This window comes from Rhineura floridana, chromosome 4 (assembly GCF_030035675.1).
Source record: "Rhineura floridana isolate rRhiFlo1 chromosome 4, rRhiFlo1.hap2, whole genome shotgun sequence".
Classification (NCBI taxonomy): domain Eukaryota; kingdom Metazoa; phylum Chordata; class Lepidosauria; order Squamata; family Rhineuridae; genus Rhineura; species Rhineura floridana.
Window position 1 is genome coordinate 117,698,328 of NC_084483.1, and position 13,566 is coordinate 117,711,893.

Consider the following 13,566-nt stretch of genomic DNA (forward strand, 5'->3'; position numbering starts at 1 on the left):
GCAGCAGGGCAGGCGGTACACCAACAAAATTCCCAGTCTGTCTCTCTGGCCCAACACAAGGTGGAGACACTCTAAACCAGTCGTCACCTGGACAGGGTGCTTGGTGAGTGAGAAAGAACTCCTATAGACCACAGCAACCCCACCTCCCCGTCCTTCGGTTCTACCATGATGCTGAACCGCATACCCAGGTGGGCAGAGCTGGGAAAGAGCAACGCCTCCCTGATCGCCCACCCAGGTCTCAGTTATACACGCCAGGTCAGCAGCCTCGTCCACAATTAAATCATGGACAAGGGAGATCTTATGGTGAACCGACCTGGCGTTTAACAACAGCACATGGAGATCCGAAGGCTGACTGATAGAACAACCATCAGTCCTGGGGATGTGAGGAGAACCGGAACAAGTCACAGACACTACTTGTCTGGGACGAGTTCCCCTTATCTGGCACATTCTCCTCACAACGCCATACCTCCCATTACCCGTCACTACGCTAATTGGGGCCCCCGAAAGTCTCCCCGGTCGATGTATAATACTCTCTCCCAGGCACATATTAAAACAAATAAAACTCACATATACACACACACCAAGTCACAGACACTCACACAATGCACATTCACACCAATACACACTAAATTCACACACACACACGACATACACACACACAATCCTCACTCATACAACACAATAGTAATAGTAAAGGCGGTAGCCTCGTGGTTTTTATGCAAGGCGTAGTCCATGTGGCGTTCGAAGGGGTCCTTTAGTTGTGATTCCCCTTGCTTTGGAAGGAGCGAGCGCGAAACCAAACTGGAGACTGGCTCGTCGATGCCTGGAACAAGCAAGCGATTCATAAAGTCCGGGTCCAGTGCATAGAGCCTTTTGGCCATAATGGAAAAGCGGCGTGCCTGCAGAGGATGATCCAACTCTTCCTTGGCCAATTTGCCAATGGGGTCCAGCACAGGAAGGTAATGATCCAATGATTTTGGAGACTTAAGGACTTTAGCCCCTTTCATGGGGAGAGTGGTAGATTCGGGCTGTGTAGTTTGAAGGCCTAATGTGCCCAGAGCTCTGCGAGATAGTGGAAGAAAGTTGGCTGCATCAAATAGGCGATTTATTATTTATTTATTTTTAAAACTTATATACCGCCCGACTAGCAATAGCTCTCTGGGCGGTGAACATAGATACAATAAAATACAATATAATACAAAAACATCAGTCTAAAATCAAATTTCACAATCTAAAAACAGCAAAGGCTAAAATCAAATTACAAACATTACAATCATTAACAAAAAATTAAAATGCCTCGGAGTAGAGAAAGGTTTTAACCTGGCGCCGAAAGGATGATAGTGTCGGCGCCAGGCGAACCTCCTCGGGGAGACTATTCCATAGTTCGGGGGCCACCACTGAGAAGACCCTTGATCTTGTCACTGCCCTCCGGGCCTCCCTATGAGTCGGGACCCGGAGGAGGGCCTTCGTAGCAGACCGTAGTGTACGAGCCGGTTCATAGCGGGAGAGGCGTTCCGACAGATATTGAGGTCCCGCGCCGTATAAGGCTTTATAGGTTAATACCAACACTTTGAATTTGGCCCGGAAGCGTATTGGAAGCCAGTGCAAGCGGGCCAAAACAGGTGTTATATGGTCAGACCGCTTCGTTCTTGTTAGCAGTCTGGCCGCCGCATTTTGCACCAGCTGTAGCTTCCGAACCGTCTTCAGAGGTAGCCCCACATAGAACGCATTACAGTAATCCAAACATGAGGTTACCAGTGTATGTACTACTGATGTAAGATCCTCCTTACTCAGGTAGGGACACAGCTGGGCTACCAATCGAAGTTGGTAGAACGCATTCCGTGCCACCGAGGCTACATGAGCCTCAAGTGACAGGGAAGAGTCTAGAACAACTCCCAGACTACGAACCTGTTCCTTTAGGGGGAGTGTAACCCCATCCAGGACAGGATATGTATCCACCATCTGATTGGAAAAACCATCCACCAACAGCATCTCAGTCTTATCAGGATTGAGGTGTCCTCCTCGAAGTCTGCCTCGTCACTCCACTCATCCCCTTCGGCCTGAAGACAATAGTCTGGATCCTCCAACCCAGGGATGTCATCTCCAATCCTGCCTCTAGCAACATCAAATGGGTTGGGCGAGGGGAGCGGTATTCCCTCAGAACAGCCACATGGGACTGGGGCACAGGAAGGGTGCTGTTCGCTGTGCTGAGTCGATGGAGCTGTTTGGACTTGCGACTGAACTGATAAGAGGCTTAGCATATCTTTCAACTGCATCAGGAATTCAGGAGACAACTGCAGTCCTAGTACAGAGGCCGGTAGTTGTCTTGGTAGCGGCCCAGCAGGCGGTTGCTCTTGTTGAGGAGCAGCAGCAGGGGGCTCACTGGTCTGGAGCAGCAGGCTGGATTGAGAGTGGCAGACCCCAGGCTGGTCAGGAAAACCCTCAAAGTCATCCTCAGATGACCCAGCTGGAGAGTGAAAGAGTGCTGTCAATTGTTCTTGGTTAGCAGCCTCAGAATGTGGCACCAAAACATAACGTGTGCGCTTAGTAGCACTGTGGCTAGACAGGTGTTTAGTTATAGCCATGGCCTTGGAGTACAGCCTGGACATTTTTTGATTGGTAGACTTATGATGCAAGGACTTGTAGGGTCTCTTTGCCACTGCCAAATGTGTATCTGAGTGTTGATCTGCCATTCTGAGCACCCAGCAACAAAATGGCGGCGGGGAAGAAGGAACAATGGCGGGCAGGCAAGGGTTCCTAGTGCTCCAGAAGGTCTATAATGGCCATGGTAGGAGTCAGGCAGACAGTTAGGGAAGGAGGAGCAAGTGTGAGCTCTAAGCGCCGTGTATGACGCGTTTTACAGTTATGGCCGCGAAAAGAGCCAGGGGGGTCCTCCCACTGCCACCTGAAGAGCCTCTAGGCAGAGAAATGCCAGCAGAGGAACCGCAAAGGCGAGCTCCAACCGCCACTTGCTAAGGGAGGCAGCCGCCTTTTGCCGCAGCCCAATAGCAGCCCCCGCAGAAAAGCAGTTGATAAAGGAGCTGCAGCCATGGCTCCCAGCGAGGGAAAAAACAATAAAAGACAGCCGCCGTGTGGAGGAGGCGTCGGCAAGGCAAGGCGTCAGCAAGGGCTGAAGAGAGAGCCGCAGCCGCGGCTCTCGGGAAGGCTCGTCCCAAAGGAAAGGTGAGCCCAACAAAATCGGTCGTCGCCTGTGGAGGGGAGACTGATGAAGAAAAAACAGGAAAAAAAGGGCTGAAGAGAGAGAGCCACAGCCGTGGCTCTCAGGGAAGGCTCGTCTCTGAGAGCCGGGAGCCAAAAGGGAAAACGGCAGCCACCAGATTCCCCAATGAAGGGACTAAAAGGGGGAGGCAAAAATGAGTTAAAAATAAAATCCCCCCCCCCAAAATAACGTCCCAAATATAAAAATGGAGGGTGAGGGAGACAGGAAACAAGAAGAAAATTGTACAGTCCCACACACTCCAACTTAGCTACGCTAGCAGATCCAAACGCCTCGAATGAACGAAGGCAAGAATGAACTGGAGTGGGAGGGGCTTGATGCCCCAGGTCTTGACTTCGATCCATTCTTGCCTTCGGACGCTAGATGGCGCTATATCCCGCGTGATGTCGGAGCACCTGAGGAAAATGGAGACAATAGTCAAGAAATCAGAAGGCTAGGACTGGGGAGGGCAGCTATGAGAGAACTAGAAAAGGTCCTCAAATGCAAAGATGTATCATTGAACACTAAAGTCTGGATCATTCAGACCATGGTATTCCCTATCACTATGTATGGATATGAAAGTTGGACAGTGAAATAAGTGGATAAGAGAAAAATCAACTGATTTGAAATGTGGTGTTGGAGGAGAGCTTTGCGCATACCATGGACTGCAAAAGAAAATAATAATTGGGTGTTAGAACAAATTAAACCAGAACTATCACTAGAAGCTGAAATGACGAAACTGAGGTTATGATACTTTGGACACATCATGAGAAGACAGGATTCACTAGAAAAGACAATAAGGCTGGGAAAAACAGCAGGGAGTAGAAAAAGAGGGAGACCAAACAAGAGATGGATTGATTCCATAAAGGAAGCCACAGACCTGAACTTGCAAGATCTGAACAGGGTAGTTCACGACAGATGCTCTTGGAGGTCACCGATTCATAGGGTCGCCATAAGTCATAATAGACTTAAAGGCACACAACAACAAAATTCTTAAATAGGGAAAGAAGCTGTACAAAAAAATCGTACATACTTTTTGATCCATTTTAGCTTCCGTTATGTTATTTGTCTTCTCCTTCAGTTTTAAAAAAATTGAATCAAGCTCTTTTGCTATTCCTTGAATTTTCTGATCAAAGTCTTGATTCAATGTCTTGCTCTGCTGAGCTTCTTTTTCTTTAGCTTGAATCTGCCAAAAAAAAAAAAAAACATTCTAAGTATAATAAAGAGCAACTAAGCATGCTGGTTTGTGATATATCAATTATAGTGTAATTAGTGTGAATATGTAATTATATTATGTATTTATATATTGTTGAATGTCCTTGTTATAGTGCAAATGCAAGAAAGTTGTGGCAACTTAACAGTCAAGAATTTTGACATGAATGTTTGCAGCCAAGTATTTATTCCATTAGAAAACGGGGACAGGAGTGTTCTCCTTGAGGGCATGGCTGAATGTAAGTGAGGAGTTTGTTACAGAGATCAACAGAAACTTTTTTCTCCTTCTGTCTCCCCTGCTGACCGTTGGGCAAATGTGTGTGCTTAATACATTGTATAAGAATCACTGGAAAAGAAGGCACAGTTACATGTATATATGGACGGTGCAGACAGGAAAGTGTTGCAGCTAATGGCTGCTGTACAGTCATGCCAAGGACTAACCAAGGTGGGACAGAGAAAAGGCCTTTTATTGAACACTATTATGATCCACTCCTTTATGCACAGCTGCATCCATGGGGTGAGGGATTATGCCCATATTTTGGGGTTGGGGGGGTGAGGAGTATGTATGTATGTGGTTTTATTTATCAATTTGCTATTACATGCTAGCATGACTGCATTTATGGAATGTGCATAGCATTCACTTTGATATATTACCTGTTCATGTATATTTACAAGTGCCAATCCTACTTCTGCTAACTGAAGAGAAAGCTCAGAAGGTAAAATTGTATAAAGTCCCAGATATTTATTCTGCAGTTGTTCAGCCATTTTCTCAACAGCCTGACGGTGAATAATTGCTTCATTGAGGAGAGACTAACAGGATATTGAAGATATTGTTGAAAGAGAGAGAAAGAGGGGGGAAAAACCAATAGGTTTTAGAGTTTCACATTTGATATGGTTATAAAGTAATGGGTGCAGTTCTACCTAATTCATCCCCAATATGCCAAATCTGTCTCACCCACCCCTGCTCTGGTGTCTATTTTGACAACAAAGATAGTCTAAGCTAATACTGGGCACTTTTGTATGCCCATAGTGAGCAACTTGGACTCAGATACTTCAGCATCATTGGAAGAGTCCAGGACCACGCTAATGAGTGAAACCAACTCCCTTGACCATCTCGGGAGGTAATGACTGAGTTTTCCTCATATGAGTTTTCTTGTGTGGAAGAGTAGAAAAAACCTCAAGGTATTGTACTTGCTTAGCCCGTTATCAAGAATGTTTCCTTTCCAACATCCTCAGATAGTAATGGCTCCTTGGAAACTTCCTCAGCTCCAGGCATCCTGCTTTTGCACGCATTAGTTTTAGTGACATTAGGAAACCAACCAGACATACCACACACCACACACATCAGAAACACAGCGCCCCCTTTAACTGAGACTTGATCTTCAGCCAGGCAGGTCCAAAGCAGAATCTCACTACAGGAGTATTTCATTCCAGGTCACCCAGCCTCTGGCCCTGCTGGTTAGCCTTTGTATTGCTTAGATCTTGTACTGTGTCTTCTCTACAGATCTTGATGCTGGACTACTACTTGTGCTCTTTACTATCACCTGTCTGCCAAACTGTATAATCCATCCATCCATGTTTGGGACTGCAGGTAATTCACTGTCTTACCCCTATTTCTGGCAGCGGTTTCTCTATTGGATTCAATCACAAATATGAAACTAGAAAATCTGGTGAGTAAATGCAAGAGAACTCATTCTGATTAAATTATAAAACTGGCTTCAAGTTGTTAAAACAAGTCTGTCAGTATACAGGGATGGGATCTGTCGGCTGGTGCCAGTTCAAAAGTATTCTGCAGACCTAACAGGCTAATATCAATTTGAGTTTGTTCTTTGTCTGCTATATGCTGCTTTTCCTTGCAAAAATGCTGATATTAATATTGAAATTTTGAAGGAAATATCAATATTTTGAAAGGAAATATTTATAAAATTATTTTTCTAATTATTGATATTTTAGAGGAGAATTTTTCTTTAAAAATCCATTTTCAAAAATAGCAGTGAAAACAACTACATAAAAATCTGATCTGCAACGACTGAGAATAAGAAAATTAATGGAAAATTCAATACCAAATCTGAAATGAGGCAGAATTCTAGCACATCCCTATAAACAACTGCCTGGACATTTGTTTTGCATGTAAATAGTGTCAATTTAGAAGGTATATTAACTCTTTTTAATGACACACATCATATTACATGATCCATTTCATGTATGATTACAGCAGTGTAGTAAGTTCCTTAGCTAAATTATGGAATCCCCTTTTTTGGAAGTTTTCATAAAAGTAGAAAGGCATTTGTCAGAAATGCTAAATCTGTAGGGTGCCCCAAATTAGGACAAGAGATTTGACTGAATCAGTCAAGTTCAAACTTCATATCCTACAGGAATCCTTTGAATACTGAATGTTCTGTCTGTTGTGCAGCCTTGGTTTGTTGCAAAGGATTCTGGAGTACATTTTAAAAGAATGCTTTCATGGTTTGAACAGGGCAACAGATATCTACAGAAATACTTAAGAGGATCCCACTGGTGCTGGGTATAAGGTTGACATACCTGCAATTCCTCAAGTTCAGAATCTACTCCTATTGTAGGATTTAATAAATATTCCCTGGCTTCCTGAATCCAAGACTTCACTTTATTAATTTGTCTTTCAACTTCTTCTCGCTCTTTAAGTTCTTGTTTAACCACTTTCCCACTTCTTTTCACCTTTTGTTGCATGCTTAAAAACACAAACAATAGAGTAGAGTAATACTTAATATATTTATCCATACATTTGTCAAAACTCTGGAGAATATTCATCATTTTGTTTATTTTACAGAATAATTTAAAAAATGTAATAGCATAGCAATGGACAAATCCATTTTATATTTTAAACAGAACAGATATATTATTATTAGGGGTGTTATAATTAATTGGCAAGATTACACTATCACCTATGGTGCTGGAAGCCAGTATCATGGTACTGGTACAGTTTAATTGTTATGGTCAGCAATGAGAAAATCATAGAACATGCAGTTATGGATCACAGCAAATATTTTTAGTTTAAAATTATTATTTTCTTACTTATTGCATCTGTTTCGCATTGCTTTGATTTCTTGCATGATAGGCATTTGCTCTTGGGAGCCAGAAACTACATCTACATCCCGGAGCATGCTGAAAGCATGCTGCTTGAGCAGACCCAGAGATGACAGTTGTTGTTCAAGTTCCAGAATGAAATTACTTTGATAATTCAGAAGATCCACAAGTTCATTCTTTGAGGCCTTTTCTACTGAGCTTTCTGGTAAGCGATCTTGCAACTGATCAAGAGTATCTGTTGCTTTTTGCATCTGAAGAAGAGAGATAAAAAAAAAGTTTAAAAATCTACTCTATTAGTGTCCTAAAACGTGTGAGTCATAACTTATAATCATTTTAAAGCACTAGTTATATCTATAAAAGCCTCTGAATTCTTTTCCCATGTTGCATGAATTTTCAAATTGTTTTTAATTATGCTTTCATGGAGTCCTCCAAACAAACAAACAAACAAAAAAAAATTTTTTTGAGAATTTCACGGCAGAGGAGAGGTCTTATCAAAATTAGCCATGGTAAATAATGCTAATTTACCAGGTAACAGTGGCAAACCATGATGGGAGGCTATCTCTTTTATACCCTCCTACAATAAGTGAGGGAAAGTCTCAAGTGCAACAATTCCACACATTCTGCAGCAAGAAGCCACTAAGTGTACTTTGTTAGGAGCGGCGTGTAAACTTGGCTCTCAGCAGAATGTACCTATATGATACACACACTTGTTATATTCAGATTTTATATTTTTAAGGTGCATATTAACATAGAATTTATTTTACAGATATATCTAAAAACACAGCATATGACTCAGCCCAGGTTTATTATTAATATATCTAATTTTAACAGTTTAGCTTCAACATTCACCCTGCAACTAAAAAATGATACATGGATATGTAAGATAGAAACCTATGCATAATTTTTAAAAGGAAGTGCCATAAGAATATAAGGAATTTATTGTTGTGTATTGGCCCTCCTGCCTTGCCATACCTAGAACTGCTGAGTCAGCTCTTAGGCAGTGTCCTTTTCAGTTTCAGTTTTGCATTACAAGTTTTAACCTGATGCATGATTTGTTCCCTACATAAACTGCTTTACATTAAATTTGTTGTTGTCTGTGTGGCCTCCTCTTTATGATACTTGTCACTTACTTTCAAGTTAAAGTGTTAAGGATTTGTATCACTTTTGACCTAGCTGATTCTAAAGTCACGGCTATTTTTCTTTGGACAGAAAGGCAGGACAATCCAAAATAGAAATGATGCACATGGAACCATGGATAAACATAGAGTGGGATGGGATACAAACATGACAACACATATGCTCTTGGTAATATACTGCTTTTTAGTATAACACCAAGTTTGCAAAGAAATATCAATAGTAAACACTCTACTAAAGTCTGTAGTAGTTTGCTACTCATGCACTTCTACAATTAGGTTACAGTAAATGTATTATTAATAAAATTAGGGCGTAATCCAACTCAATGGAAGCTGGTGGAAATGGAACCAGTAGAAGGGTCCGCCACATCCAACCTCTGTTCAGGAGCCACTGGGAGGGGAGGACGCTGGCTACATTTGCAGGGTGCAGCAGAAGGAAACAAAATGGACCATTGGTCTCACCTGAAGGGTGATTTTCATAGGAGGAATGCCATCATGTGGGTTATAGCTCGACCTATCGTCCGAAGGCAAGAATGTTTTTGAAGTCAAGACTAGGGGCGTCAGGCCCCTCCCAGTCTCCAGTTCATTCGCAGCGAGTCCAGAGACATATCTAAAAATGCAGGAAAAAAGGGCCAACAGGCCTACCAGCAATAACATAACACAATAGCAATATTCATAATAATATAATTCTAAAACTTAGCGATATAACAGTAATAGTAGTCTTGACTTCACTAGTAAATCTAAATATAATAGCGTAACAGAAGTATCTAATAAAACCCCAGATAAATATCTAGGTATCCTCCAACTGGGAGGGTCGTGATGGCATTCCTCTTATGAAAATCACCCTTCAGGTGAGACCAATGGTCCATTTTCCATAGGAGGAATGCCATCATGCGGGATGTACCAAAGCAGCCCATAACAGGGAGGGACCACCCACATCCTAAACATCATTAAGAACCTGTTGCAAAACTCGTCTGCCAAAGGAGGCATCGGCAGAGGCATAACGGTCTATTTTATAATGCCTTATAAATGAGTGTGGAGTAGACCACACAGCATCTCTGCAAATATCGGCAACAGGCGCGTTGGTAGCGAAAGCAGCCGTACCGGCCGCTGACCTAGTGGAGTGAACTGTTATACTAGCTGGAACTGGAAGCTTAAGTGACTCATAAGCTAAGGTAATACATGCACGCAACCAGTGGGCTAAGGTGGAATTAGTTACTTTATGCCCCATAGACCTTGGATGAAAGGATACAAATAGAGACTCCGTTCGTCGCATCTCCTGGGTCCTGGACAGGTAGATCTTGAGAGCCCTCCGAACATCCAATGAATGCCAAGCCTTCTCGAGAGGATGGGTAGGATTTGGACAAAACGAGGGAAGAACAATGTCCTGGTTGCAGTGGAAAACTGAGTTGACCTTGGGACGGAAGGAAGGATCAGTTTTCAACACAACAGAGTCCTTGTGAAAAACACAGAGATGGCGGGCAGAAGACAATGCGCCCAGTTCCGAAACTCATCTCGCAGAAGTGATCGCGATCAGGAACAGGACCTTGAATGACAACAGACGTAAAGGCACAGTCCTGAGGGGCTCAAAAGGAGGGCGTTGTAAAGCCTGCAGCACCTTTGACAAACTCCATGAGGGAAAACGATGGGCTACAACCAGTGGTCGTAGAGCAGTACCTCTGAGGAAGCGTTTGATGAACGGATGTGAGGCAATAGGGGCACCAGTGGAGGACACTGAAAGAATGGAGGATAGAGTGGATGCATGGCGACGTAAAGTGTTGGGTCTGAGTCCCATCGTGAGGCCCCTATGAAGGTATTGCAGCACCTGTTGAATTGTAGCTTGTGAAGGATCGACGTGTTGGGACTGACACCACTTGGAAAATGCCACCCAAGTATGTTGATAGATACGGGTGGGTAGACGGTCTTCTCGAGGCCAAGTTAATGTCAATAACAGCGTCAGACAGTCCAGCCGACCTCAAATGTCCCCGTTCAAAAGCCACGCTGTTAGGTTGAGCCACTTGGGGTCCTGATGCCATACTGAACCCTGGGATAGGAGGTCTGGCCTGACTGGTAGTGGCCAAGAATCCGTCACCGACACTGCAAGGAGATCCGAGAACCACGGTCGACGGGGCCAATATGGTGCTATCAGAACCAGCCGTGCCCTCTCGCGCTGCGCCTTCCTCAAGGTTCTGGCTAACAGTGATATTGGAGGGAAGGCGTACAATAGGCCATCCGGCCACGGTATTGACAGAGCATCCACCGCTTCCGCTGTCGTGTCCAGGTATCGTGCGAAGTACCTGGGGAGCTGGCAATTGTGACTGGAAGCAAACAGATCGACTGAGAAGAGGCCAAATCGACGCTGGAGAAGATGGAAAACGGTCGGATGAAGTTTCCATTCTCCTGGAAAGACTTCTTGTCTGCTGAGCCAGTCCGCTGTCACATTCCAAATACCTCTGAGATGCTCTGCTTTCAAGGACTGTAGATTTTGTTCTGCCCAGTCGAAGATGAGGTAAGCTAGATCCTGCAAGGAACGCGACCTCATTCCCCCTTGTCTGTTTAAATGTGATTTCGCACACGTGTTGTCGGTTCGAATGAGGACATGGTCCAAGGGGAACAGAGATTGAAAGTGGAGCAGAGCAAAGTGGACAGCCTTTAGCTCCAGCCAATTGATGCTCTGAGTCTGTTCTGCTGCGGTCCAAACCCCTTGAACGAACTGAGAGTTGCAGTGGGCTCCCCAGCCAAGGAGACTGGCATCTGTGGTAATGACAGTCCTGTGGGGTTCTCTGAACGGAGTGCCCTGGGTGAGATGTTTTATCCTCGTCCACCAGCGGAATGACAAATGCAGTGTGGGGCTCAAGGGAATTGCTCGATGGTTTGAACTGGCAATGTTGTGTTGGAACGGCAGCAAGGCCCACTGTAGCTGGCGAGTATGAGCTCGAGCCCATGGAACAATATGAATGGTGGACACCAACATTCCTAGAGCCCTGGCTAGAAGCATGACGTCTGCGGATGTTTCGTGCAGCAGAGATCTTGCAATGTCTGTGATAGCAGTTACGCGATCTGGGGACAGGAACACTGACGCTTGCAGGGTGTCCAACATCGCCCCTAGATGCTGTAGACGTTGGGTTGGTTGGAGATGACTTTTTTCGAAGTTGACTAGCCAGCTGTGGGCCTGTAAGACATGGAGCGTAAGCGTTAAATGGCGATGAGCCAGCTCCCTGGAACTCGCCCGTATTAAAAGATCATCCAGATAGAGGTAGATATGGACCCCTTGAAGCCGGAAGTAAGCCACTAGTATGAGTAGCACCTTGGTAAATACTCTCGGGGCAGACGAGAGCCCGAACGGCATCGCTCGATATTGAAAATGCTGGGAGCCAAAGGCAAACCGAAGAAATTTTCTGTGGGTTATGCAAATAGGCACATGGAGATACGCTTCCTTTAGGTCGATAGAAGCCAGGAAGTCTCCTTCATGCAGGCATGCTGTAATGGAGTGGAGGGATTCCATTTTGAACCTGCGATACTTTACAAAACGGTTAATGAACTTGAGGTCCAATACCGCCCTCCATGACAGATCTCGTTTGGGCACAGCAAATAGGAGGGAGTACACCCCTTCCGACCTCTCTGTTGTAGGAACTGGCTCTATCGCCGCTATGTCCAGGAGGTGATGTATGGCAGTCTGCATGATGCCGTGTCTGGCAGGTGCCCTGTGACAGGGGGAGGGATGAAACTTGTCTGGAGGTGTTGCCCAAAATTCAATTGCATATCCATAACAAAAAAGTTCTCTGATCCAGGAGACCTGAGTCAGACGCAGCCAATGTTCGCCAAACATAAGTAGTCTGCCCCCAACCGGGATTGCGCTAATACTGTCTGCGCTGGCGAGACCCTCCCCTGTATGAGGACACTGAAGAACCTCTGCGCCCCTGGTACTGACCTCTGCCCGGGAAACGTCTGTTCCAGCCTCCCCTGGAAGAGCGGAAATCATATGTTGGGAACTCACGGCCTCGTCCCCCGGGCCGCGTTCCTCGAAAGGGCTGAGACGTGCGATACGAGGCAAAACATCTGAAAGGTCTGCGCTCGACGTTTCTGACAGTGGCCAAGACAGGTTTTCGAGAGTCCTTGGGGTCAACAAGCACTGCCTTTAGTGCTTCCTCACCGAAAAGTAATGATCCAGCATAAGGTGCCCGTGATAGATTAACTCTGGCAGTAGAGTCAGCCTGCCAGTGACGGAGCCAGAGGGTCCGTCGGGCAACAACCTGAGCCGCCATAGTGCGTGCTCCTAACTGATTTGCGTCCAAGGTGGCATCGGCCACAAAGGCAGCTGTCTTGCGCAATTTTATCAGTGATCTCCGCAGAGAAACAGGATCTGGATTAGGATCCTCTAAGAGGTCGTCCAACCACATCATCGCTGCCCTGGCGAAAAGAGAGGCTGATGTAGAAGCACGCATAGAAAAGGCGGTGGCCTCATGAATCTTGCGTAATGCGAAGTCCAGTCTCCTCTCAGTGGCATCCTTTAAATGAGAATCTCCTTGCCTTGGCAAAAGGGATCTGGAGACTAAACTGGAAATTGGCTCGTCTATGCCAGGGACGGCCAGTCTGGTAGTAAAGTCCAGAGCCAAAGGATAAAGTCTGTCCGCAAGGTTATTAAATCGGCGTGCTTGTAAAGGGTGAGACCATTCGTCCTTGGCCAGTTTAGCAATGGGATCTGGCACAGGCAGATAGTGCTCTGTTGGCGTAGGGGATTTCAACACCCTGGCCCCCTTTATAGCGGGCGTGGTAGCTGCAGTTGGCGTGGATTGAAGGCCAAGGGTATTCAACACTCTGCGCACAAGGGGCTGGTAATCTGAGGCATCAAAGAGACGATAAGATGTATCCTGCTCATGTTCCGAATGGTCACTCCATTAGTCTCCTTCGTCTCGCAGAGAGAAAGGGGATTCCTCCTCA

The 13,566-nt window shown here is 45.2% G+C and overlaps 1 protein-coding gene across 10 annotated transcripts in view; it reads right to left on the reverse strand.

The window, feature by feature from the left end:
• The window catches only part of SYNE1 (spectrin repeat containing nuclear envelope protein 1), a 598,390-nt gene that overhangs the window by 231,264 nt on the left and 353,560 nt on the right, over window positions 1-13,566 (reverse strand). For all 10 annotated transcript variants that reach the window (XM_061624165.1, XM_061624156.1, XM_061624155.1 and 7 more), the window contains 4 exons: window positions 7,481-7,743; window positions 6,971-7,136; window positions 5,084-5,239; window positions 4,251-4,403 (listed from right to left, as the gene is read on the reverse strand). In XM_061624165.1, the coding sequence (XP_061480149.1) occupies window positions 4,251-4,403; window positions 5,084-5,239; window positions 6,971-7,136; window positions 7,481-7,743 (738 nt within the window). The remainder of the gene's footprint in view (window positions 1-4,250; window positions 4,404-5,083; window positions 5,240-6,970; window positions 7,137-7,480; window positions 7,744-13,566) is intronic.